We start from the raw sequence: 24,929 nt of genomic DNA, 5'->3' as shown, positions 1-24,929 counted from the left end.
TCCTTTGTGTCATCATTAGAAGTCAAATTCTAAAATCCTTACTCCTATCAACATCAGCTAGGGGTTCTCTTGAATAAGGACTGACTAACAACTGACAATGTCAGGATTATTTTGCATAACTGACACTATTTCTCTTCTAGAAATAAATGTTCTAGTCTTTTTGCTAGCCATGCACAGAATTGTCTCCCACGTTGCAGATGATGAGAAAGAGGCAAAGTCTTATACTGTTGCAACTAAAATAATCCATTGATTTCATTGTCATAGTCTGAATTCACTCTGCGGTAACTAAAATTAAAATCTGGCTCCAAGCTAAAGTGGAAAAAAAAGTATAGTGTATTGAAGTTTTCTAGAGTAGACTCGGTCTGTGAATAAAATGACTTTTCAGACAATAAAATGATCCTGGGTTTTCCTTGTCCTTTATCTTCAGCTCAGATCTGATTTCCTTGATCCTAGTTTTTTTTTCCCTATTTCTTTGTAAATATTGTTTGCTGCTCCCTGATTCTATTGCCCTCTAGCTCATCTCTATTATTGCCTACTCCATCAATAATAGCCTTTGAGGATGCCAATACATTGTTTACCCTGTGGTGGTTTAAAATTTTTGAATTTACTTCTGTCAGTCTAGTAACAGAGAGGTAGCTGTGTTAGTCTATACCCTAACAAAACAAAAAACAGTCATGCAGCACTCTATCTAGTAAATTTATTTTGTTAGTCTTTTAATGAGCTTTCGTAGGGCAGACCCACTTCTGATCTGGAGATAGTGCTGTACAATCAGTCTCTTACAGATATGACTCAACATTAAGGATGTATCTTCAATAGTTAAATTAGATAATTTTCTTTCACTTTCTGCAGCTGGTATCTTACAAAGGAGACTGGATAATGAATTTACCATACCAGGGCTGTATTTTGAGCTTGTTTTTCCTAACACTCAAATTTACTTGCTCTTTTGATACATTTTGAGGAAGTTCTTGGATCCCCTTTTGCTTTGTGCTTGCAAAATGCTTTGTGTCATTGATTTAGATGTGCAGTTACTATACTGGATGCTTATTTCACCTCTGCACCCTCTTTCTTTCAATGATGAGCAGTAGCCATTGGTGTGTTTTATTTAAAGATTTTCTATTGTGTGCTTCTAAGGCTGCTGGTTCTTTACAACTCTTGGGCTGGTGTGGTCCTTTTAATTAATTGCCTTCCCTATCGCTCTACTCACCTTTTTTAATCACACACTTCTGAAAGGCTCTATGTCATAATATGAGTCCCCAAACTATGACTTATATTGTCTGCTATGGCAGCTTTCTTCCACAGGGAGTTTGTTCAACTGCTGTGTCAGGGCAGGATGGAGGCTGTGGCAGTTGCCCTTATGGAATGAAAATGGGATTAGGCCCATGAACCCTTTTGAACATGGGAGATGTGCAAAAGACTTTGGCAGGGATCAGTAACCTTTTTGGGGCAGTGCGCCAAAATTTGATCTTTTGACCTCTGGATGGCCCAAGTGCTGGTGATACTTTTGGAAGTCACTAATAGTCCTACTTGAAACAGCTTCATTAATAAATGCATTAAGATGCAGAGCTTTACCGCTTAGGTGGTGGTTGGTAGAAGTAGCTGGTCTTCTGTTACTCCACAGGCAGCAGGGCTTTGAGCAAGTGCCTGGCTGCATGGGGGAGGAAGGGTGGAGCTCAGCTCCCACCTTCTGTGCCAGTGCAAATTGGCTCATGTGCCACTCTTGGCTCCCATGCTGGGGTTTGCTGACCCTGTAGGTTAGGGCCTTCTGATGGAGCTCTTGTGCTCTTACACTGCTTCCTTTCTTCCTCACCTCCTGACCTTCACTACAGCTGGGCTTCTGTGCTGCCCTCCTGTTCTCAGAAGGGGATGGGGTAAGAAAATACCAACTGAGCCAGTATTGTTTTATTCAGTGATATTTTTTCCCCCTCCCATTTTAATGGGCAATGTTAGGGAAGCAGATCTTGGTCCCTGTTGAAAACCCATGGAAGTGCTTTCATTTGGCCACTGAAAGGGGTAACATTAGATTCAAGGCAAACATTGTCTTCCATTTCATGGGAACTTAAAGCCATCTTTTGTACAGTAATTCCCTGGTATGCATGATTTCAGTTTGCTTAACTCACGTTAACTCAAGTTAACGTGAGTTAAGTGCAAATTGAAAGCACCCCAGCCCTCAGCTCCACTGATGAGCAGACAGTCCCTGTGGTGGGGCTTCTCCCCTGCTTTCCCCAGCTGGAGAGAAGCTGTGCTGCAGCAGCTTTCTGCCTGCCAGGCTCCCCAAGCTGGGGAGCTGTGAGGGGCAGACAGCCATGGTGGTGTGGCTTCTCCCCGGCTTCCCCTGACTTGGGTTAAATTTGAGTTACGCAGAGGGTGTAAGGGCGTCTACTGTACCTCTCAGCGGTTCCAAGTTGTGCTCTGGGCTTTGTGGCTGCACCAGAGTTTTTGGCCTTAGTTTGAACTCCGTGAGTGGCTTGCTGTGTGATGTTGGATGGGTCACTCGTGTGTTTCCAGTTATTTCATGTAAAATGGGAATTGTAATGAAGAGATGTTTGTGAAGCTTGCTCAGACTAACACGGCAGTGTCAAAGTTTTGTTGACCAAAGTTATGCCAACAGCCAGCCGCTGCTTTAATGAAATTATCCATATGCTATGCTGTCTGTGTTGGTCTTCCTTGCCTCTATGCAGTGAGCAATGCACTGTGGGTATTTGTCCCACTATCCAATTGGCTGCAAGGTTATTTGGGATGAGTTTGCAGTATGTCATGGGGCAAGTACAGCACAACCTGCTAGAGGCTTCTCAATCCCATAGTTCTGTAGGCATCCTACCAGATGTGGGAAGCATTGTGTGTCACAGGGAATGTGTGTGTGATGGGAGAGTGACAGAGACCGGGTGTGATGAGGGAGGGTGTACATGAGAGAGACACTGTATTTGGTGGAGGAGGGTGTGTGTGTTTGGGGGGCGGGAGGGGGGCATGTTGTCAGTTCAGATCACGGTTGTAAATTCTACAACAACCAGGCTGCAGGCAGGGGTGGGGCAGGGATCACTCCACACCCTTTCACAGCTCTGCACAGCCCAGCAGTCTTCTGCAGTGGCAGGCTGCCTGCAGCTGTGTTCCTAGTGCCAGACAGCAGGTGCAGTTTTTCAACCACAATATCCTGCTGAAAAGGGAAACTGGCAGCATTGGGAACTGGGTACTAGAAGTTCCGTTATCTGCAGTAACCAGCTGCTTCAACCTGGGTGGCGGGAAGAGCTGCAGCTATTGCTGGAGCCTGCAACTCTGCTCCCCTCTGACCCCAGCCCACCATGACACACAGAGAGAGAACAGGCTGGCTCTCTGACTGGGCTTTAAGGTGGAATCCCAGCGTGGGTGTAAATGTACATGCCTGCCTGCCCGCCCTTCCATGCCCCACTCTCCCCTGATTTTCCCTGCCTGCTCTCAAGAGACAGACTTCCCCACCAGGCTGTTCCTGAATTTCCCTGGCCCCTCACTGCATGAACTGACCCCCATCACTGCCCTGCTTGCCTCATCACAGCCCTTTGGTTTGTGGTCTCCTGGCTTGTGTTGCCCAGATTTTCCTGGTCCCCTTGCTTCAGAGATTGCCCCCAGAGTACCGCGCACCATGGTGTCCTGATTTCCCCACCCTAGCCAATGGCTCCAAGGACTGGGACCACCAGCCTTTGACCAGCCCCTCTTAGCTGCCTCCTGATTCCCCACCTCCAGCACCTTGTTCTGGGACACCCCTCCCCTGCAACCTACTGTGCCTTAACTGTCCTGGCACCTTCTCCAGGAACTGCCCCCTCCCACACACAGTGGGCCACAATTTTTGTACCCAAGCCCTCGTTCTGGGGAACCCACCCCTGCTGTGCTGTGCTGTGCCCCAACGTCCACACCCTGGGCTGTGTGTCCATCCATTGGACAAAGGTCGGGCAAAATAAGGCCTGGGACCAGATCCAGCCCGCAGAAAGCTCTGCCCTACCCCCTGCTTGGTGCTCAGGAAAACTGTAAATGCTGTGAACCTGGGAGTGGGTGGGGGGGCAGCGTCTCATGTTGTCCCAGCGGTTGTGCGGCACCTATTGCCCGTGTTCTCATCACTGGAGCGACTGATCCATCTCTGGACTGGACTTACTCCACTGCGTGCCACCCCACTTCTCACTCCAGGCATCCCCTGCTAGGACCTGATTTTTCTGCCCCTGCAATGACTTCCCCTGTACCAGGTCTGACCCCTCCCCCAGGATGTGCCTCAATTTCCCCACCATGAATAATGGCTTCAGGAATTGTTCCCCCATCTTGCTGTTCCCCCATTTCCCTACCCTGGCCCCTCACTGCAGAGATCCCCGTCCATATGCATGTGTCACTTTTCCAGCACCTTGCAACAGGAACCAATCCCCCGCCTTCCACACCTGCTTATGGTGACCTGATTTCCATACCCTGACCTCTGTTTCTGGGGACTCCCTTGCCCTTCTGTAACCCAGTTCCCTACCACAGGCCCACCGTGCTAGGAACTAGCCCTCCCATCTCTGCTCCAATTTCCCTACCCCAGCCTCTCACACCAGGAACTGACCCCCACCCCCTGTTGTATTCCAACTGCTGCACCCCAAGCACTGCCTCCAGGGACTAGCCCCGCACCCCTGGCATTGACTTACACCTCCTGCTGCACCCTGACTTCCTCAAACTAGCCCCTTGCCCATGGGACTGTGCCCAACCTTGGATAAACACTCCCCACTGTGCTGTGCCCCTATTTTTGTACCCCTCCCCCTGCAGCTTAGAGCTCTAGAGACTGACCCTCTCTTCCCCCCTCCCCCACCTGAGACTGGGCCCCCTACACTGGGCCTTCCTTAGCCCATGTTTGTGGGGACCCCTCTACGCCCCACCCTGCTGTACCATGAATTTTCTGGCCCTTGCTCCAAGAACAGGGCAGGGCCTCTGGGGAAAGTGTGTGTGTGTGTGTGGTTTTTAGGGATTAGAAAATTGGCACTCAATGCTGTTGAGAGCAGGATTCCACAGTAAGGTTTTGTGTTTTGCTGCCAGCATAGAGCAGCATGCTCAGCTGTCAGAATTTTCCTAGCGCTTTGAAAGGGGAGGAGTCGCATGCTTTTGGAATTGGAATGCAGGACAGCTGAGGCCCAAATGGTGAGCAGAAAAGTTCTTGCAGGCATTGTGGGATACTGGGGGAGGCCAATTATGGAGAGCTAAAGATTGGCAGCATCTACACAGGGGCTTTAACTTTGCCACAAGAAAGCTCTACATCTTTCATAAAGGTGGTATTATTCTACTGGTAAAGCAGGAGAGTTTTGCCAACTAAAGTAGTACTGTAGTTTTTACACCTCTAATGTTTTGTCAGCCAAAGCTGCCTTTTAGTATAGTTTATGGCTGTGGCCCCCCAATATGTTTGCCATTCGCCATATATGGCAAACGGGACACTGTGGGGTGGCATTCCAGGCTCTGGAGCCATATGCGGCTCTTGGAGCCTTTAAATGCAGCTCCTTGGAGCCGTACACGTGGAGTGTCCTCCACCCACTCCGTGCATTGTCCCACCACTTGGTGGGACAAGTGCATCGTGGCAGCAGCTGTGGGTCAGGTGCTGGCATGGCTCCAGCTCCGACCTGGCTTATGTAGCTGTGGCACAGGCCCCGGCATCGCCTCTGGTGCGTCACCAGCATTGTTTGCAGGGGCGGGGGGGTGGGGGGAAGGTGGGGGTGCCTGTCTCTCGGCGAGGGCATTGTTAGAGTGGTGGAGTGGGGCTGGGAGTCCCTGGTTCTGGGGGAGAACATTTATTTAGAGGCAGGGTGTGGGGGATCCTGGCTCTGTGGGAAGGGGATGGCATTTATTTAGAGCGGGGTCGGGGAGGGGCTGTGATGACCACGGAAGGATGACAACCACTGGGTGATTCTTGAATTACGATTGGGCACCACTGGTTTATGGTGTAGACAAGGCTTTGGTTTACGCAGTTCATAGAAGATATAAACACTGAATGCTGCTTCTTACTACATGATGTTATGGAGTAAATCCCGTTTTTCACTTTTGCTCAAATGAAAGCTAACTAAGAAAGAAAACTTTAACATCGTATCTCTTCCAATATTTTGTGGCTCTAGATTGTTATGCAAAAGAACATCTTTATTTGTTTAAGTTCCTGGCTGGTTAAAATAAATGCAGGTTACCTTGATTTCTGTTACGAGTTTCATTTTTGTATTATCCAGCTTTCTCTTCAGTTGATCAATGTCGTGCTGCACTGTTGCAATTTGGATGATTGTGGTGTTCTATGGGGAATAAACAAAAAGCTTTTATACAGCTCAGCTATACCATATATTTTTCTTATCATTGTAGTTATTGACTATAATTTTCCCTCATAGGCCAATAATCCTCAAAACTCTTCTTCCAAGCCTGCTATAGTCAACTTCACCCTCGCAATCTTCTCTTCAAAGGAGGGCTGCTCCCTGCAACAGCTTTTCATATAGGCAGGGTGAACCCACATTTTTCCCAATTCCTGTTATTCTGGGATCTGGAAAGGAGCAAATTCTTCTGCCACTGGTCTCCACAATGGGACCTGTCTATCCTTTTAAAAATATGAATGCCTCATTCTCACCCATAGAAAGCTAGGACACTGATGGTGATCTGCCATATTCATGAAGAGTGAGAATTAAACTGAGTGTTTCAAAAATTAAATGGTTTAGTTGTAATGACAGTAAGATTAGAGTTTTCAAAATAATGGGACAGATCCTTAGCTGCTGGAAATAAGCATGGTTTTCTTGAAGTAAGAGAAGCTGAAGGGGACATCTGTGCTAGTCTTTTCTTGATGCCAAATTTCATAGAACAAGAAAAAGGAATTGACAAATATGAACAAATGATATTACCTTGGTGTTTGCAATGTGTGTTAAATTGTTTGGTCGTTTCCTGACCTCTCTGGCTTCCAGCTGCAACAGTAACTTTTGGTAGTAAAGCTCTAAATCTTGTCGCAGTTTATTTAAAATATCCTCCAGCAAAGCTGTAGCTTTCTTAGTTTCAAAGTATTTCTTTTTCCATGTATCACGAGCTATACAGGACAACAACAGCTCGGCTTGTTCTTGATCAGGTTAACATACAGTACATCAGGAGTAATGATGAACGGCACATAGTATGCTTCAATTTCAAAGTGGTTTATGCAGGTATGAAAAATGTAGCATTTTTAAAAATCAATGAATGTTGATCCAAACTAAATATTAGCCATACAGTCATACCAGGATTAGCCCGATCCCACCCAACTAAAATTAAAGGCTAGCTCTATCCTCTGAGATTTGACTGAAGCTCCAGCAGGAATGCTGTGGGACCAGTGCTCAGTCTTGTGCAGCTTTGCAGCACCATGTGATTAAGCTATACAGAAGAGCCAGAGCAACTGAGAAGGAGAACTAGGAGCATTCATTACGGAAGCCTGAGGAACTCCGGAGGTTGAGTTTTCTTCAGTAGAACTTAGGGGTGGATGTAGCCTTCTGATTCAGTGGGTGCAACATGCTGCAGTGAAGGGAGTCACTGACTGCCACCACCAGCTGCACCCTCTGTCCCAGTTCTGCAGCTCCACTCCCAGTCAGGTGCAAAAGGGAGGGTGGGGGAAAGAAGAAGGGAATTGTCTGGAGAATGTCCTCTCATCCCTAACCCTGCAGCAGCAGCTCCTGTCCTGCAGATGATTCAGAGAAATCTTTCTGCAAACCTGACTTATTTTAGAGTAACTGTGGGTCTTTGAGATGTGTTGTCTACATGTATTCCTCTGGAGGCCAGAGTCTCAAAAGGACTTAAGTGCCTAAGTCCCAGAATCAGGCTCCACTGCTCAGCCAGTGTCAAATTCTTAAATTACCTAAACGTATTTGGCATCTAATTTTTTGTAATATAAGGTCCCTAACAGCCCACACTCTACACAGCGAGATGCCTAAAATGCCAGTGTGCTGCCTGAATTGGGGGAAGGACGGGTTTCTTCTTCTAACTCACTGTAGGGCCAATCCAGTAAGTGGGTTGAGGGGTCACTTATCAAACTGGGACCCCACAACCAGATCAAACAAATTGTCTGGGGAAGGAGAAACCCCCTCCCACAAAACCTTTTGCCCAGGTACTCACCTGGATTGTGGGAGATACCCCAAGCAACCCTTCTACCCGAGCAGACAAAGGGCTTTGAACATGTCTCCTACTTCTCGGTGAGTACCTGAGGTGGGATATAGAATATTTTGGTGTGTGTGTTGGGGTAGAGAGGTGGGGAGACCTGCCTGTTACACTGCAGCACAGGAACTGGATTTTGGGCTTCCCATGTCCTTGATAAATGCACTGGCCACAAGTGTCATTCTCATACTTTCTTTTCCAATGACACTTTTATTATTTTCTATAGTGGAATATTTCCATAAGAGGGGCTGAGAAAACCCCATGTCAGTATAGTCTCTAGCCATGTAGAGGTCACCTCCTCCAACAGGTAGTTGGAGGGGGACTTGAACTGAGGAAGGGGGTTTCCCATTGCCCAGGTAATCTACTGCCAAAAGGGGCTTGCACCCAAGAATTCCGAGCTGATGGAAGTGCTTCCCTGAAGTCTGCATGAAACTCCCTGAGAGAAACGGAGCTTAGTATGTACATGCGTCTTGGCAGTTCTCATTGGCTAGCTTAGGTAGGGCATCCCCAGCATCTTGGCCTTTGTGAATCCCATTTGAAAGTGCCTCTCGAGCCCCATTCATTAAACAGGGAGCCTGGATGCCTCATTCAGGCTTTGCGAATCCCATTGATATTCTAGACACCTACAAGTTAGGTGGGGAGGGGTTGATGCTGACCATTGCCACATTCATGTTCCTCTGTGAATCTAGCAGCCTGTGAGCTGCATGTGCTCTGTTCATCTGGCTGGGATTGGAGCTTTTGCCCAATAGTGTTTTGTCAGTCTCTTAAGTGCCTAGACACACCTTCTCAAGACAAAAAAACGGGAGAACAGGGAGGAACTACCTCTCAGAGCTGTTGCCAGTGTTGAATACAAGTGTTCAAGACTTCCCCAGGAGTGGGGTAACTGGGTGGGGGAAGCGAGGAGGTCATGGAACACAGATGCACAACATCCCTCAAAGAACCACAGTTACTGCAACGTAAAGTAACTGTTCTTTATATTGTGAGGGATTCTCTTATATTTAGCACACACTTGATGATCTCGAGCAGTAACTGTATCTTAGGCAGTGGGTGATGTGAGTCTTTTTAAATATGAAGGTAATACAGCTCTGCCAAAATGGACATCTGCCTTGCTGTCTCCATCAGGAAATGTGCTTTGTGAACGTAGGAATGGAAATGTAATTGGCTTCTTTACATAGTACAACATCTCTAGAAGTGACATGAGTCCTTGAGGAGTGAGCTTCAATGTGAGTACAAGGTTCCAACTTAGCTAATGGATAACATAATGTAAAACCTACAGAGAGCCATTTAGTGAATTATTGGAAAGAAATGGTCTAGCTGCTCATTCTTTCAGCAAATGATACAAATACTCCAGCTATGACTCTGCAGGACTGAACTCTCTTTAACTATGAAGAAAAGCTTTGATATGTCTGCAGAGCAAAGCCTTTTCTTTTTATCGTTAAATAGGGGCTTGAGGGAGAAAACAGATAAGTGAATAATCCAATTTAAGTGAAAATCTGAAACTATGTTAGGAACAAATTTGGGCTAGAATGTAAGGGAGATTGTATCCTTGTCAAAACTAATGTATGATGTCCCTGTCATGCCCACTTGAAGGTTTCCTACTCATGTGGTGTAGTTGTCACTAAAAAAGCTGTTTACACAGAAAGATGGCATAATGAGCATGATAGCGTTTTAAATGGAAGCCCCCATCAACCCAGCTAAACCTACAGTATGATTTCAGGAGTGAGGTGGCTCCCAATCAGAAGGGAACATCTTTATTAATTCTGTGAGGCATCTAGCCGATGTAGGATGTAAGAATGTATTGTGGCTGTGAAGTGAAGGCAGGGAAATGGAGACAGCTGCTAGGTATACTCTAATAGGGAATAGAGCATTACTGTGTTGCTTGTTTTCCCCGAAGCTACTTACCATATTTTGAGAATTACTTTATTATTATTTAAATGACTGGAAACGAAAAGACTTAAGATGGTGTATGTGCACAAACACAGCAGAAGGCATAGGCACTGCCCCAGGGACCATATCCAGTTTTCAATGACATTTGTGTTCTGTACCCCTTTTGTTTCTATAGATTTTCTGTTTATCTGTTCAAGAAAAATAAGTTTTTCACCATTTTACATAGAACAAGACAGAGCAGGGCTTTGGATGCCACTAATAATTGTATATGTTATAGCAGGCAAGTTTTCTGTCCTGCCCTGTCCTACCAATCCTAAAACAGTACTTTTTGGAATGCTTAACTCATTATGAGCCTGACACCACAATGTGGTTTATGGGTATCTTCTGGATACAGGTTGAATCTCTCTAGTCCGGCACCCTCAGGACCCGACTGGTACCGAACCAGACTTTGCTGTACGTGGGAGGTCAATATTGGCTATCAGCCTTACAAACACTTCCACTGTTTACTGGGGTCTTAGAAGACATTTAGGGGTAAATTAGAGCTAAGAAACAGTACAGAACACAGAACTGGTGGTGGCTGTAAACAAATTTTTGGGACCATGGGAAACTTGGCCACACCCATGATAAGTGCATATCTGGATAACTAAAATCATGCCAGACTACAGACATTGTTGGACGAGAGTGCCAAATTAGAGAGGTTCATCTGGTATCATAGATATTTATAGGAATAGTACTGAGCATGAATGGGAGCAAGTATTTTAGTCCTCAACTTCTCTACCTTACATAGTCATGCAAATTAATCTTTTGAGAGGTATTGTTTATCCAGCTGCTCTCTCTGTAATTAAGCATGTACTATAACACTAAATAGTGAAAGACAGATAAAAAGCTTCACATTTACTTTCACACAGTTATGATACTATTGAAAAACATACCCTGGTATCGCCTCAGCTTATTTTCTTCAAGCAATCCTTTCACTTTCTTAACCAGTTCCTCTCTAGTTCTTTCCATGTGCCTTCTTTCTGCCTTCATTTGTTTCAGCTGTTCAACCATCTTGCTTTCTAAAGAAATTACAAGCTGCACTTAGTCAAGTTTGAATATTAAAGGAGGAAAAGGCCAGTCATAGTTCTGTCTCAGCAAAGAATAAGGCTGCTGTGTAGACATAGCCAAAATGGACAGCCTTATTCTGGAAGAGCTATTCTGAAATAGCTTATTTCAAAATAACATCGCTACACACAAAAGTGCACTTAACTATTTAAAAATACATCGTCTAAACTGGCTGCATCTGCACCACAGCGACCTTTTGAAAGATGATCTTCTGGAAGATCTTCTTTCAAAAGAGCGTGCCTACACACAAAAAAGCGGATAAAAAAAATCAATCCATGCTTTCAACAGAGTGTCCACACAGTCCCTGATCTTTCAAAAGAATGGCCCAGTGATCAAAAAATCTGGTGCCATGAGGACTGCTCTTTCAAAAAAAAAAAAAGGGAGGGGGGTGCGCCGTGAAGTGTCTACATATGCTTTTTTTTTTTTTTTTTTTTGAAAGAAGCTGTCAAAAGGAGGTGCTTTTCCTGGCCTGGGAGTGGAAGAGGGCTTCCGAAAGAAAAGCTGCATCCTTTCCATTTTGGATCGAAAGGCTGCATTTTGTGTGTGGATGGTCCATATGTTCTTTTGAAAAAGGGCCTGATTTTCTGAAAGAACTTGCTAGTGTAGACCCGACCATACAACCTATTTTGTAATAGAGTCATTGGATGCACTATGGCTTACCTCAAAATAGGCTCTATTTCCTGTCATAATAGCTATTTTAAAGTGAGCGCTATTCCTTGTGAAGTGAGGTTTGCCAATTTCAAATTAAGACAGCCACTATTTAAAATTTATTTTGAAGTAGCAGTTGCATTGTGTAGCCACTAGGTTAGTTATTCTGAAGTAACAGCTGTTATTTCAAAATAACTTCGCTGTGCAGACCTACCCTTCATAGCATTTCCTGCTGGCTAGCTTATATAGCTCCCCATTCAGCATGCTGGTTTCTATGAATCCCTCTTTAGGGGCCTTACTGTCCCCATGTGTTGCCTGCCAAACCTAAAGGATTAACTTGGGTTTCTCAATTCCACTAAGCAGCAGACTGCCTAAAAGGCTACGTCTACACGTGAAGCCTACATCGAAATAGCTTATTTAAATAGGCTATTTCGATGAATAACGTCTACACGTCCTCCAGGGCTGGCAACGTCGATGTTCAACTTCGACGTTGCGCAGCACAACATCGAAATAGGCGCTGCGAGGGAACGTCTACACGCCAAAGTAGCACACATCGAAATAGGGATGCCAGGCACAGCTGCAGACGGTCACAGGGCGGACTAGCGCTTCTGGGGCAACAGCTAGCCGCTCTCTTAAAGGGCCCCTCCCAGACACACTCAGCCTGCACAGCACGCGGTCTGAGGAGCCATAGGCACACAGACCCCGGGCGATGCAGGCATGGACCCCCAGCAGCAGCAGCAGCAGCAGCCAGAGGTCCACGCAGCCCTCCCGGCAGGAGCAGGGCTTGCCCTGATCCATGCCATGCGGGAGGCAGTTGAGCACCTCCTTGCTACACCGGAGGAGGAGCTGCCCCCAGGACAGCAGGGCTCAACCCCCTACCCTGCAGCACCCCGCCCCCACCCCCGCCTCACACGCCGGCGGCTGTGGAGCTACCCCACCAGCACCGACTGGTGGGAGCGGCTGGTGCTTGAGGAGTGGGACGACAACCGCTGGCTCAGGAACTTCAGGATGAGCCGGCAGACATTTATGGAGCTGTGCCAGTGGCTCACCGCCGCACTCAGGCACCAGGACACCGCCATGCGGCGTGCCCTCCCTGTGGAGAAACGGGTTGGCATCGCTGTCTGGAAGCTGGCCACTCCAGACAGCTACCGATCCGTGGGACAGCAGTTTGGTGTCGGCAAGGCCACTGTCGGGGCTGTCCTCATGGAGGTAAGAGAACCCACGGGGGGAGGGCAGGGGAGGGGAGGGGAGGGCAGGGCAGGGCAGGGCCACGCACACCCTGCTCACCCCTCATTGGTGCTGTCCCATGTGCTTTCCCTGCAGGTTGTGCGTGCCATCAATGCCATGCTCCTGCACAGGCTCGTGAGGCTGGGGGACCCAGATGCCACCGTCGCGGCCTTTGCCACCCTGGGCTTCCCCAATTGCTTCGGGGCTCTGGATGGGACTCACATCCCCATCCGCGCCCTGCATCACAGTGGAGGACGCTACATCAATCGCAAGGGCTACCATTCTGTGGTCCTCCAGGCCTTGGTGGACAGCCGGGGCCGTTTCCAGGACATTTATGTGGGCTGGCCTGGCAGCACCCACGACGCCCAGGTTTTCCGGAACTCGGGCCTGTGCCGCCGGCTGGAGGCGGGGACCTACATCCCCCAGCGGGAGATCCCTGTGGGGGACACCACCATGCCCCTCTGCGTCATCGCAGATGCGGCATACCCCCTCCGGCCCTGGCTCATGCACCCGTACACGGGCCATCTCTCCACTAGCCAGGAGCGCTTCAACCAGCACCTGAACCACGTGCGCCAGGTGGTGGAGCGCTCATTTGGCCGCCTGAAAGGACGCTGGAGATGTCTCCTGACCCGCCTGGATGCGGGCCCCAACAACATCCCCCTGATTGTGGGTGCCTGCTGCGCCCTGCACAATTTGGTGGAGAGCAAGGGGGAGGCCTTTTTCCAGGGCTGGGCTGTGGAGGCCGGCGGGGCCGACGTGCAGCCACCCGCTGCCCCCAGTCGGCAGGTGGACCCCGAAGGGACCCGGGTCCGGGAGGCCCTGCGGGCCCACTTCGATGATGAGGCCACAGGGTCAACTCGGCCAGGCCCCCCCACTGCCCACCCCTTCCTCCACCACACTCCCTGCCCCAACGCCCACACCATGGAGCACCCAACCGCACCCCCCTCCCACTTTTCCTGGACAAATGACAGCACGCACTTGTGGCTGAACTTAAACTGCTTTTTCTTTTAGAACTTTTTTTTTTAACTATAAATAAAACAAGAACAAACTATATACAACGTGTGGAACCAAAGTAATATGTACAAATAAAACAATAGTAATAAAAAAGTTTGTTCACTACTAAAAAGAAAACCAGGGATGATAAAGGGGAGAACTAGTTACATGGGGGGGACGGGGCAAACGGGGGGCACAAATTAATAAGTCCCAACTATATACAAGGCGGGGAGGCCACGGCCTGGCCCCTCGCCCCTAAAGTCTGGCACTGGGTGTGGGCGGCCGGGAGCCCCGCCGCGGCCGCAGCCCTGGCTGGGGGTGGGGCAGACCGGAAGATAGGCCCGGCGAGTCTCGGCTGGCTCTAGGGGTCCCTCGGCGCTCCGGCCCTCGGTGGTGGGGGGCGGGGCGACAGCAGATGGGACGGCAACGTGCGGAGCAGCTGGTGGTGCGGCGGGTGGAGCAGGCAGGGTGGGCGCTGCGGCAGCTGGCGCGGCATGCGGGGTCAGGTAGTCCACCAGGCGGTTGAAAGTCTCCATGTAGGCCCCCCGTGCCTCTTGGTGCCAGGCTGGTGCCCGCTCCTGCAGGTGCAGGTGGCTTTGCTCCAGCCGCAGGTGCTGCTCCGCGACCTCCAGCTGCCGACGGTGGATGGCCAGCAGCTGGGGGTCCGTTGCCGTCGGCTGGTGGTGGCGCGGGGTCTGCCGTCTAGCCCACTGTGGGGCCGGTCGGTCCTTGGCCGAGGGGCTTGCCTGGAGCAATGGCCCTGGAGGGGTCTCCGAGACCACCGATGCCTCGCCGGCGCTCTCTTCCGGTCCTTCCGATGGTGCAGCTGCGGGACACAGGAGAGGAGGGGGGGAAGAAGAATGGAGACAGGCGTTAGTGTGGGCCCCGAGCCGGGGCCTTTGTCCCCCCAGCCCTGTGCTGCAGGTTCCCCATCCCCGTCCCCGGGGGATGCTGCTGTGATGGATGGGGTTCGGGGTCCCCCTGCACTGCCCCCTGTCCCCTGGTGGGAGTGACTCTCACTTCACTCCGCAGGGTCTGACAGGAAAGGTTTCTTAGGCCACAGATGCCCAGTTTCTCCCAGGAGTGACAGCACCAGCTGTCGGAAGAGACAGTCCTTCCAACCCGTCCTGGGGAGAAGACCCCAAGGGGTGCCCCTCTGGGATGCAGCTTTCCCCCTCCTCAGGCTGGCTGCCTTCCAGCTCTCCCTTCCCCTAGCCTCTACCTGCGGCCCCCGCCCTACCCCCCCAGTTCAAAGCCAGCTCGGCTCTTCCCTCCTGTTTGTTCAGGGCAGAGGTGTCACCTGCCAGCTGTAGCCCCACGATCATCCTTTGCCCCTGGGAGCTATTTGGCTCTTGTTGCTTATACCTAGCCTGAGTCTCCCTTTTGCACTCCCCCCACTCCATCACCTGCTGCTGCTGAGGGGTGTCCCACCCCCTCCTCCCGGGGGCCCCTCGAGGTTCCGCTCCCCCCTGCCCCGGGGATGGGGCATGGCACTGTTGTGCGGGGTGGGGTGGGGGCAGGGGCTGATGCACTGCTGTGAGGGACATGGCCCTGCTGTGCTTGGGGCCATGGCCATGTGAGCATGTGGGGGGCCCTGGACACATATCTATTACCCCCCCGCCCCTCAAGCCCAGGGGTGTACACCAGAGGGGGGTACATACCTGTCGGTCCACTCCCACGGTCCGGAGATCCCCGGGGGGCGGAGGCCCGGCTGCTGCTCCGGGATGGCAGGAGGAGGATCTGCATCCCGGATTCTGCGGAGGAGGAGCCCCCCTCCTCCTCCTCCTTCTCCTCCTCCTCCTGCCGCGATGGCCTGGGGGTGGGCTCCTGGGGGGGGCCCCGGGGTGCGGGGCTTACCTCCGGGGCGGACTCTGGCTGAAGGGCCTGCTGGGGCTCGTCGGCCGAAGTATCAAGGGTGGCCGGAGGAGAGGAGGTGTGCTGGGGGCCCAGGATGTCCCTGAGCTCCCTGTAAAAGGGGCAAGTGACAGGGGCGGCCCCAGATCCGCCGGCTGCATCCCGGGCCCGGGAGTAACCCTGCCGCAGCTACTTCACCTTACTCCTGACATGATCAGGAGTGCGGGCAGGGTGACCCCGGGCAGCCAGGCCGTCGGCCAGCCGAGCGAATGCATCCGCGTTCCGCCTCTTGCTCCCCATTACCTGGAGCACCACCTCCTCACTTCAGAGCCCCAGCAGGTCCCGCAGCTGGGCCTCCGTCCAGGAGGGACCCCGTTGCCGCTTGCCAGCCTGGCTGCCCGCCTGGCTGGGCTGGCTGCCCTGGCTCCCTTTGGGGGGAGTCCCCTGGGGGGGCTGGGGCGGCTGCTGGGCGGCCATTGAGGGTCCTGTGGCTGCTGAGGGACGTGCAGGCTGGCCGCGTGTCTGGGCTGCTGCCTGCACGTTCCCTCAGCTTCCTGCACAGGAAGGGAGGGGGAGGGGACCTTTAAGGGGCTGCTCCACGCGGCCACCATTGAGCTGAGGGGCTGCAGAGAGCGTCTCTCAACCCCTCAGCTGATGGCTGCCATGGAGGACCCCGCAATTTCGACGTTGTGGGACGCGCAACGACTACAAGGTCCCTACTTCGACGTTGAACGTCGAAGTAGGGCGCTATTCCTATCCCCTCATGGGGTTAGGGACTTCGACGTCTTGCCGCCTAACGTCGAAGTTAACTTCAAAATAGCGCCCGACGTGTGTAGCCGTGACGGGCGCTATTTCGAAGTTAGTGCCGCTTCTTCGAAGTAGCGTGCACGTGTAGACACGGCTAAAGTTAGGTATTGCAACTGTTAAGTCCCCATTTTGAATCAAAGCCTGGTGCAGAAAGTGCAAATTACAAGCTGCTTGCACCAGTCTGACACACAACAACCTCTACTGTCCCACTTATATGTTTCTGTTATTGGAAAGCAGCTCTATTTTATAGTTGGGGATCCATAGCAGGCCTCATAACAATAACACAACATCTTCAGCCAGAGTCATCTTATGCATTCCCCCGAAACAGAGGAGGTCACAAAATCTTTGTGTCATAACAACCTTCCACTGGTAGATTTTCAGCCACTGAGCCTCCACCAAGTTTTGTGCCATCTGCCACATGCAGTCCTGGAAGTTGTTACAGCTTGCATAATCCTTTTGCATTTACAAATTCAACTTTTAAAGTAAACATTCACATCTTGAATAAAGTTTCAGTTCCTTGTGATTTCTTGGAAGTGTATACTTACTCTCTGTCTGAAACATGGGAACCTGAACTCCATGTACAGAAAGAGCCAGCAGAGGTGGAGCAGGAGGAGAAATGTATTGATTTGAATACTCAAGATAATTTACATTTTTCTGATCTGTCTGAAAGCAAATGAAAAGTATTTAAATAATAATATTGACCCTGGAATACCTGTAGTGTATTTAGAGTAATGTTTTTAATCAAGGTAATATGCACAAGGGGCCAGACTCAGCCATTCCCTTCATCTGTGCATCCCAATAAGAATGTAGGGTGAATGGGAGGTCTGAATTTGGCTCAGGTTTCTTTTTGTGTGCCGCCAGAAGAAATATCTACTGAGTTCTAGTTGGTCAGACTTCTGCAAACCAAATGAAGACAACAGAGTTGCAGAGGTGCATCTGATGGCAGAATTTAACCTGAAGACCTTTAATTTTTGATGATGATGGATAAGAAGAAAATAATACAGCTTCTTTCTCAGGGCCAGGTTGAATTTTAGGGCTGATTAAAAAACACATCTTTTTACTTGTCAACTGAGAACATTTTATATAGAAATCACTGAGAAACAACACAAAGCTTCACAATGCTAATTTTACAGAATCTCATTTCAGAGTAAACTGAACATACACATTTCAGATAACTTTTATGAGCTTTCCATTCCCATAATATATTTCTAAGAGAGATCCTTTAATACTCTAGTGAATCTTTCACTATCCCTGACAAATGTACTGAACTCAAAGATCTGTGGTAACCTTTTTTATTGTGTAGCTTTCTTTTCATTGGCCATGTCTACACTACAAAAATAACTTTGAAGTTGCTTACTTCGAAGTACAACTTCATAGTGACAGACTTCGAAGTTGACTGTCCACACAGGGGAGTAGAGTAAGGCCTTTGAGATTGGGCTCCCTTATTCCAAAGTTAACTTTGAAGTTTGGGAAAACTTGTGTAGATGCTCTGCAGGCTACTTTGATGTAGCCGCTAACTTCTAAGTTAACTTCAAAGTTAGTTCCTATTGTAGATGCACCCATTGAATAATAAATATATTTAGGTATGTTTATCTTTTATCAGTAACAAAATTAAACAAAGAATGTAAACAATTGCATTCACACACTCTGTATAATTTATGATAGTATAAAAAGATTGTGTACTACAAGTCACTCTTTGTGGACAATCTGTGGACAATTTCCTTCAGAAAACTAACAACCATTTCCTTTAAAAAAAAAGAGCTTTCAGCTGCTGTAAAGTAGAGCTGTGTGAAAAATAAAAAGGTGGAAAAACTGTAGAAATGTTTGGCAAATATTGAAATTTTAATTTTTTTCAGTCAGTTCTACTCAGTGTAGTCATAAGAGCAGATTTTGTATTATCCGGTTTCTTTCATAAAATTCCACAAATAATTCAACTAATGATCAAAGTCACTTCACTGTAGAGAGCCTGCATGGGCTAGATGAGCCTAATTTCAGAATTTAAGTGGTACTTTGGACCTCAGATGCATCTTTTGCATTGTTTGAAAGATACTCTAATTTTGATTTTATAGACATATACAGTACCTGTTGCTTTCAGAAGTCTCAGCTTAGGTGATTTTTTTAAATATTACACATCAATGGCATTTGTATTTGAATGAGGATTTCAAGATATTGCCAGTAGGAAATGAATACTAATTATTAAAAAGCAGCCATTAATGTCAATACATCTATGTTTGTGGTTAGTAATCAGCAGGACCAAACTCAATTAAAGAGTTAAAAATATAATAACTAGAAAACATTATTTTCTATAAATTGTAACGATCACTATAATGCCTGCCTTTAATGGATTTATTGTTTGCTGAAGCAAATGTTGATATTTTTCATTGCAAATTTGTTCTGGAGCAGAATCAGCTTTTTTCAATTATACTCAAACCTACATGTAAGAAGTGCCATGTTCATAACGTGAGCCAGCACTATTGAAAATTATAGTTTTTCCTGTGCGGGAGAAATGGATCTATTTCTTTATACTACCCCTAATATTTTGTCTTTGAAAAACATACCTTATCATTCTGTTTGATACCAGTATCAGCCACAGATGCTCTAATTCGAGACTCCTGAGCGCTGAAGATAAAATCAAAGTACCAAATAAAAATTAATTTAAAAAACTTAAATAATTTAAGTTTAAAATTTAACTAAAATTTAAAGTATATATTTTTCTCCAGTTTAATTTGATACAAGTCTTTAAAGAATTTTCTGTGAATTAAATATTTTGTTAGCATTACTACTCACTATAATTACCTTTTCTTATTGTGCAAATATTCCATGTCTCCATCTTCCAATGATTCTGGAATTCCAGAATCCCCTGTCGTGTTGCTTCCCATCCTGATAGCTTTTAGATTCCCTCTGTTTTCCATATTTGCACCCTTCATTATAGGGATTTCTTCTATAGCAAAATACAAAATATTTAGCCAAGTTAAAAACAGGTCTTCTTAGCATCATTTAAAAAAACTGGAAAACTCAACATTTAGCTTTGGGGAAAATAAAATGAATCTGTCAACTACACTGCATACAAATATGATTTTGAACATTTCCTGATTTTTTTTTCATTTGAAAAAAAGAGAATCCAGTAATTTCCACCTCAGGTATCTAACTTCAAAGACAGACTCTGATTTTGTCCAAATAAAATCTATACATTATGAATGTTATTAAAAATGAGTGACAAAGTTAAATCCAATGTTCTGTATTTTTTGGCCAAGAATAATCTCAAAACAGGATGTTCTTGCACGATGCAAGCAAAATGACATGGCCATCATCATTAGGAAGAGACGTTAGAGATGGATTGGGCACATGCTCAGGAAAGATGGAAGTTCCACCACAGAGACTGCTGTGCAGTGGATTCCTGAAGGGATGCAGCAAGGACGACCCAAGACAATATGGCGTTGGACTGTTCAAGTAGAAATGAAGAGCATGAATCACACTTGGGACGCTATTGAGCGGCTGGCCAGTGATAGACAGAAGCGGAGGACCTTTGTTGCTGCCCTACACGCCAGTAAGCATTAAGGACGCTGATGATTTGCATCTAACTTTAGCAACTTGTATTGGAGACCATAACCCAAGTAAGGAAACCGCTTATTCCCTCACCTTCATTCAGAATTTTCTGTGTTCTAAATTAACTTTGCATCTAAGAGTTGCCCAGAAATTAAAAAAAAATAAATTTTCACTCACAGACATCTTTCGCAGGGGGTGTTAGCAAAGAAAGAGAGAGATGTATTTTTGGATTAAATTAATGCTACTTCTTAATAATCAAAAATAGATACAAATAAATAGTTCTAATGAAAAATGCTAATTTGTATTGTCTTACAGGAAACAGCCTGGACATTCTATAACTATAGACAATTGGAAGAAACTAAACCCAGGCCAGTGGTAGATACCATTCATGGCTTTATCTTCTTTAAAGCTTAACTTTTCTGAGAACATTTCATTAATATTTTCATTCATGTCCTACACAGTTGTACATTTCTTGGTGTAGTGTAACCACTGCCAATGGATGCATGAGGCTGCTCTTGTAGTACACCTCTCTGGACACAGGAATTACTTGAAGTCATTCAAAAAAGTCTGGTTTTATAAGTTTTCTGGACCTATTTTGCAGAGCACAGAAATTTGGCTAAAACTTTGCTAAATATCCAAAGCACCGAGTGTTAGTTCAAACTGCTGGGCATCCACAGGTTTTCCTAAACTAACATATAATAGTCCTCATGCACATGAAAACTTGGAATATTATTGTTTCTTGTAGTTTCTCATTAGAAGTTTTAGCAGCAAATGTTAAAGTAGGACCAGGTAAGCATTTTATATTTGACTGTGAATTTTTTTTACTCAGATTTTGAATATTGTGTTAGTGATGTGATTTAAAGCTGTAATTTCATCAGAATGGATGCTGAACAAAATTAATTAGTACTTTTTATATCGTGTTCAGAAATGAAAGACAAGAAAGTGGCAAGCTATTAATGTTACATCAGCTGTCACAATCCAACAATACCCATTCAATCATTTTCTTTTTCCATTTCATTGGTTATTACAGTCAGGTAGTAGATCATTCTGAAGAGACTACTATAAATATTGGCTTCCAGTTCTTGGGAACCATCTAATATTAGGTGAAAATGTGTAGCTGACAGATCACTTTCAAAATACATTTGAATTCTGGCAGATAATTGTTGGCTTTATTTTTGCATAAATCCCACCCATACCTTTGTACTATTTCCATTAGTCTATTCAGGGAAAAGGTTCAATTCTCAGTTTTAGGAGTCAAACTCTCTTATATTGTAAAAGCAAATTAAAATTCTACTTTGTGGGAGGACAGTAGAAATATTTTCCTTTTCTGGGTGCTACAAGCATGGATAAATATAAACTGCAGTAGATATAGTTAAAATCAAAAATGGAAGTAAATTAATTACTTTCCCTGTTAAAGGAAATTCTAATTACTGATAAAGGATTTAATCATGTATTGATCCTAATTGTTGTCTGGAAATATCTTTGCAAACAAAAATCCATAAATATGTTATTTCCTTCTATCAATAGGCAGGGATGAAATCAGACTCAGCCAAGATATATGATAGATAACTGAAGATCTCTGGAAGTTTTTTTTTCTGGTTGAGTCCTAAAAGATTAATTGTTCAATCTCTTTATTTATTATACAATAATGAGTCTTGATATCACAGGTTAAAAAATGGGGTCTAGTCTTCCATTTCTTAAGTTAAAACTTCCATTGAGCCATCTATGCACTGTGGAAATTGTTAGTAGTGTCCCCACAAAACAATATTTGCAAGTTAAAATTTTGAAATTGGGTGTTTAAAATTAGAGTCCTAAATCAATAAGGTACCTGAATAAAATAATTTTATTTTTAGACATACTGAACATGTACATTGAACTCTTTGGGTGCTGCAGAGGCAATGAATTTAAGAACCTAATTTTAGGGACTTGCGTTTGAAAATGTTGAGGAAATCATATCAGTCAAATGGGAAAATAGGAAATACTTGCAAGTGAAAGAAAAATGAAACAAGTGGACCCTGTGCATTGGTATAAATTCACGTTTCATGCAACAGACTAATCAGGGTAGACCAATACAGTAGGAAGTATATGATGTGAATGTTATGGATCAGGATTTTACTTATGGATCATAATAAGCATTTATATTTGCCATCTGATTTAAATGATTAAGCAATTTAAATTATAAAATCCATATGTGAAAGTTTTCTTTCTTAAATTAAATTGCAAAAAATCTATTAATTACTAAAGGGAACACATTGGTTCAGTCAAAAAAACCCTAGTCTTGAATTTAGCACTCGGGGTGGGATCCACGCTGGGAGGGCTCCACGTCCTTGTGGGGGAGGGTGGCAGCTGCAGTGACTGAGGATAGGAGCTGTAGCAAAGTGTCAAGGATTTTGGCATTTAAAGCTAGGAGCAGGTGCTCGTCCTCCATGTGGATGCTCCCTTTAGAAAGAACCGAGTGGTCTTTCGAAAGGGCAGATTGAACCTTCAATCTGCTTTTGCTGTGCCATTGCGTGCTTTCGAAAAGCGAGATTTTGATTGCTGTCATTCAATTTTTAGCCTTTTGAAAGAGGGCTCCCATGCAGACACAGCTTAACAGATTCAAGCACATTTGGCATTGCTATACCGAAGAATTTCTGAATTTTGAGGAGTTAAAATTACAAATTCAAGAAGACGCTCTAGTGGCAATCTCACCTCCTTTCTAAAAAACCTTATTTCACAGAGGCCTTTTCCATTGCTTCAAACTTTCCAGAAAAAACTCTGTCCCAGCACAAAACAATGGCTGCAAAATATCAGGTAGATTTTGATGAAATTAGAAAAGCTGTAGTAAAAGTCTTTGTTTTGTTTTTTTTTTAACAGAACACTGGCTTCAAAGACTTTAAAATAAAATTGCGATTATAGTGAAATTCCATTAATTTATATAACTGTGCCTAATAGTGGATGAAGTTAAAGAGCATTTTACTGTTCCTTTGGCATGTCAGGGTCAGGTAAGGAAAGGAGGTGGATTCTTTTCCTTTTGTGATTTCAAATAATTCTTATAGCATTGTCTGAACAGTTTTCATAGTGAAATTAGAGGTTTTTTAATGGCCCCTTTCTAAAAAGCACCCTTTAAGAGAAGATGACTGAATTAACCATACCTTTTCTTCCATTGGGAACGTGAGTCTCCTGAGTCTCATTTTCAGTGTGCTCAATCCTCTGTTTTACATGATGACCTGAAGTAGTCCTTTTGTCTTTTCGACTCCACATAAGTGTATTGGATTCTTTGTGATCCTGATTGAGCTGATTTTTCTGAGAACTTTCCAAAGACGTAGGATTTTTTTCATCCTCCCACTTTGGAGGATTTAAACTACTTGGCATATGAGGAGATCCACTATATCCAATTTGATCTGCATTACAATTGACCAGTTTTACGTGGGAAAAGAAATATACAATTTTAAACGTGCCCTTTAAAATGTTAACAATCGTACATTTTATTTTTTCCAGAGTCCAATAGCTAAAGACCTTTCAAAGCCTTAGTAAATGGCAAATAACGTAATATTCATAAAAGAGCAACATGTCCCATGTATGTCTTAGAGCAGTGTAGGAAGGAATAAGTATAACCAGAACACACACGAAAGTAAAATGAAATAAACATATTTTGAGCTTTCCCTTAGATGACACCAATCTAAGAGAGAAAGTCAGGGTTAGAGAGGCCCCTCAAAAAGTGAGAAATTCAGGATCAGATAGGCCCCTCAAAAGAAAAGTTCCTGCTTCTCCAACTCCCCAATTCAGTACTCTGAGGCTATGTCTAGATTAGGGCAATATATGGACAGAAGTTTATGTTGGAAGATACTTTGTGTCAAAACTTCCGTTGACAGATCCTATCCAGACAGCAAAAGGGGATTGAAAGAGTGATCCACTCAGTCAACAGAGAGTGGCCAGACTGCCCTTCCGCTCTACTGGCAAAATGGCCATCTGGTACCACAGCAGACAGGGACGCAGGTCACCAGTGCCTTCTGGGAGCCCTGGGGAGACGCTCCCTGAAAATAATCCCCCAGACACCCATTCCCTGCTTCTGCTGCAGGTGAGCCTGCCTCCTCGAGGGACAGCACAGCTACAGCAGGGCTTCGACTCTTTCTGGGAGACACAGCTCATTCCAGAGAGCCGTGATACCAGAGCAACCCCTGGGGGTGCTGGCGCTGGCCCCACACAGAGGTGCTTCAGCACCTGCTGCACCTCCTGACATCTGTCTTCCTTTTCCTCACCAAGTGCAAGCCCAAGACCACCAGTGAGCACCTTGCCATGGCTGCAAAACGGTCACAACTGCACCCGCCCACCCCCCTACCTAGGTGCACAGGTGGATCTGGAGGCACCACACCAGTTCCAGCTGGTGGGACTGGCTGGTCATGGGGCAGTGGGATGACCAGCAGTGGCTCCAGAACTTCCGAATACAGGACACCTTCTTGGAGCTGTGTGCCTGGCTCACCCCAACCCTCCGGAGCCAGGACACCTGGCTGCAGCCCACCATCCCCAAGGAGAGGTTCCACAGTCGCCCTCTGGAAGCTCACCACCCCCGATAGCTACCACTCAATGGGCAACCAATTCTACATAGGGAAGTCCACTGTCAGGGCCCTCGTTGTGGAGGTGAGGCACTCTCAGGCTGCCATCCCTGCATGGGGAGTGGGGTGTGTGTCCTGCCAAAGGGGAACCCACAAGAAGTTGGGTTGGGGGTGCAATGGGTGGGGGAAAGCCCCATCCCTGGGGACCCTGCC

General features: G+C 46.4%; 2 protein-coding genes across 2 annotated transcripts in view; one reads left to right on the top strand and one right to left on the bottom strand.

The window, feature by feature from the left end:
* Window positions 1-23,447, top strand: part of CTBS (chitobiase) — a 39,849-nt gene extending 16,402 nt beyond the window's left edge. The window contains exon 8 of the mRNA XM_075003365.1: window positions 19,890-23,447. The gene's annotated coding sequence lies outside the window, so the exon portion shown is untranslated. The remainder of the gene's footprint in view (window positions 1-19,889) is intronic.
* Window positions 1-24,929, bottom strand: part of SPATA1 (spermatogenesis associated 1) — a 33,646-nt gene that overhangs the window by 284 nt on the left and 8,433 nt on the right. The window contains exons 6-12 of the mRNA XM_075003268.1: window positions 23,316-23,564; window positions 19,432-19,576; window positions 19,194-19,254; window positions 17,181-17,298; window positions 10,935-11,060; window positions 6,846-7,024; window positions 6,153-6,251 (exon numbers count right to left, since the gene is read on the bottom strand). Of these exons, the coding sequence (XP_074859369.1) occupies window positions 6,153-6,251; window positions 6,846-7,024; window positions 10,935-11,060; window positions 17,181-17,298; window positions 19,194-19,254; window positions 19,432-19,576; window positions 23,316-23,564 (977 nt within the window). The remainder of the gene's footprint in view (window positions 1-6,152; window positions 6,252-6,845; window positions 7,025-10,934; window positions 11,061-17,180; window positions 17,299-19,193; window positions 19,255-19,431; window positions 19,577-23,315; window positions 23,565-24,929) is intronic.

The sequence above is a fragment of the Carettochelys insculpta genome, chromosome 9 (assembly GCF_033958435.1).
Source record: "Carettochelys insculpta isolate YL-2023 chromosome 9, ASM3395843v1, whole genome shotgun sequence".
NCBI classification, from domain to species: Eukaryota; Metazoa; Chordata; order Testudines; family Carettochelyidae; genus Carettochelys; species Carettochelys insculpta.
This window is presented reverse-complemented; position numbering and strand designations above follow the sequence as displayed.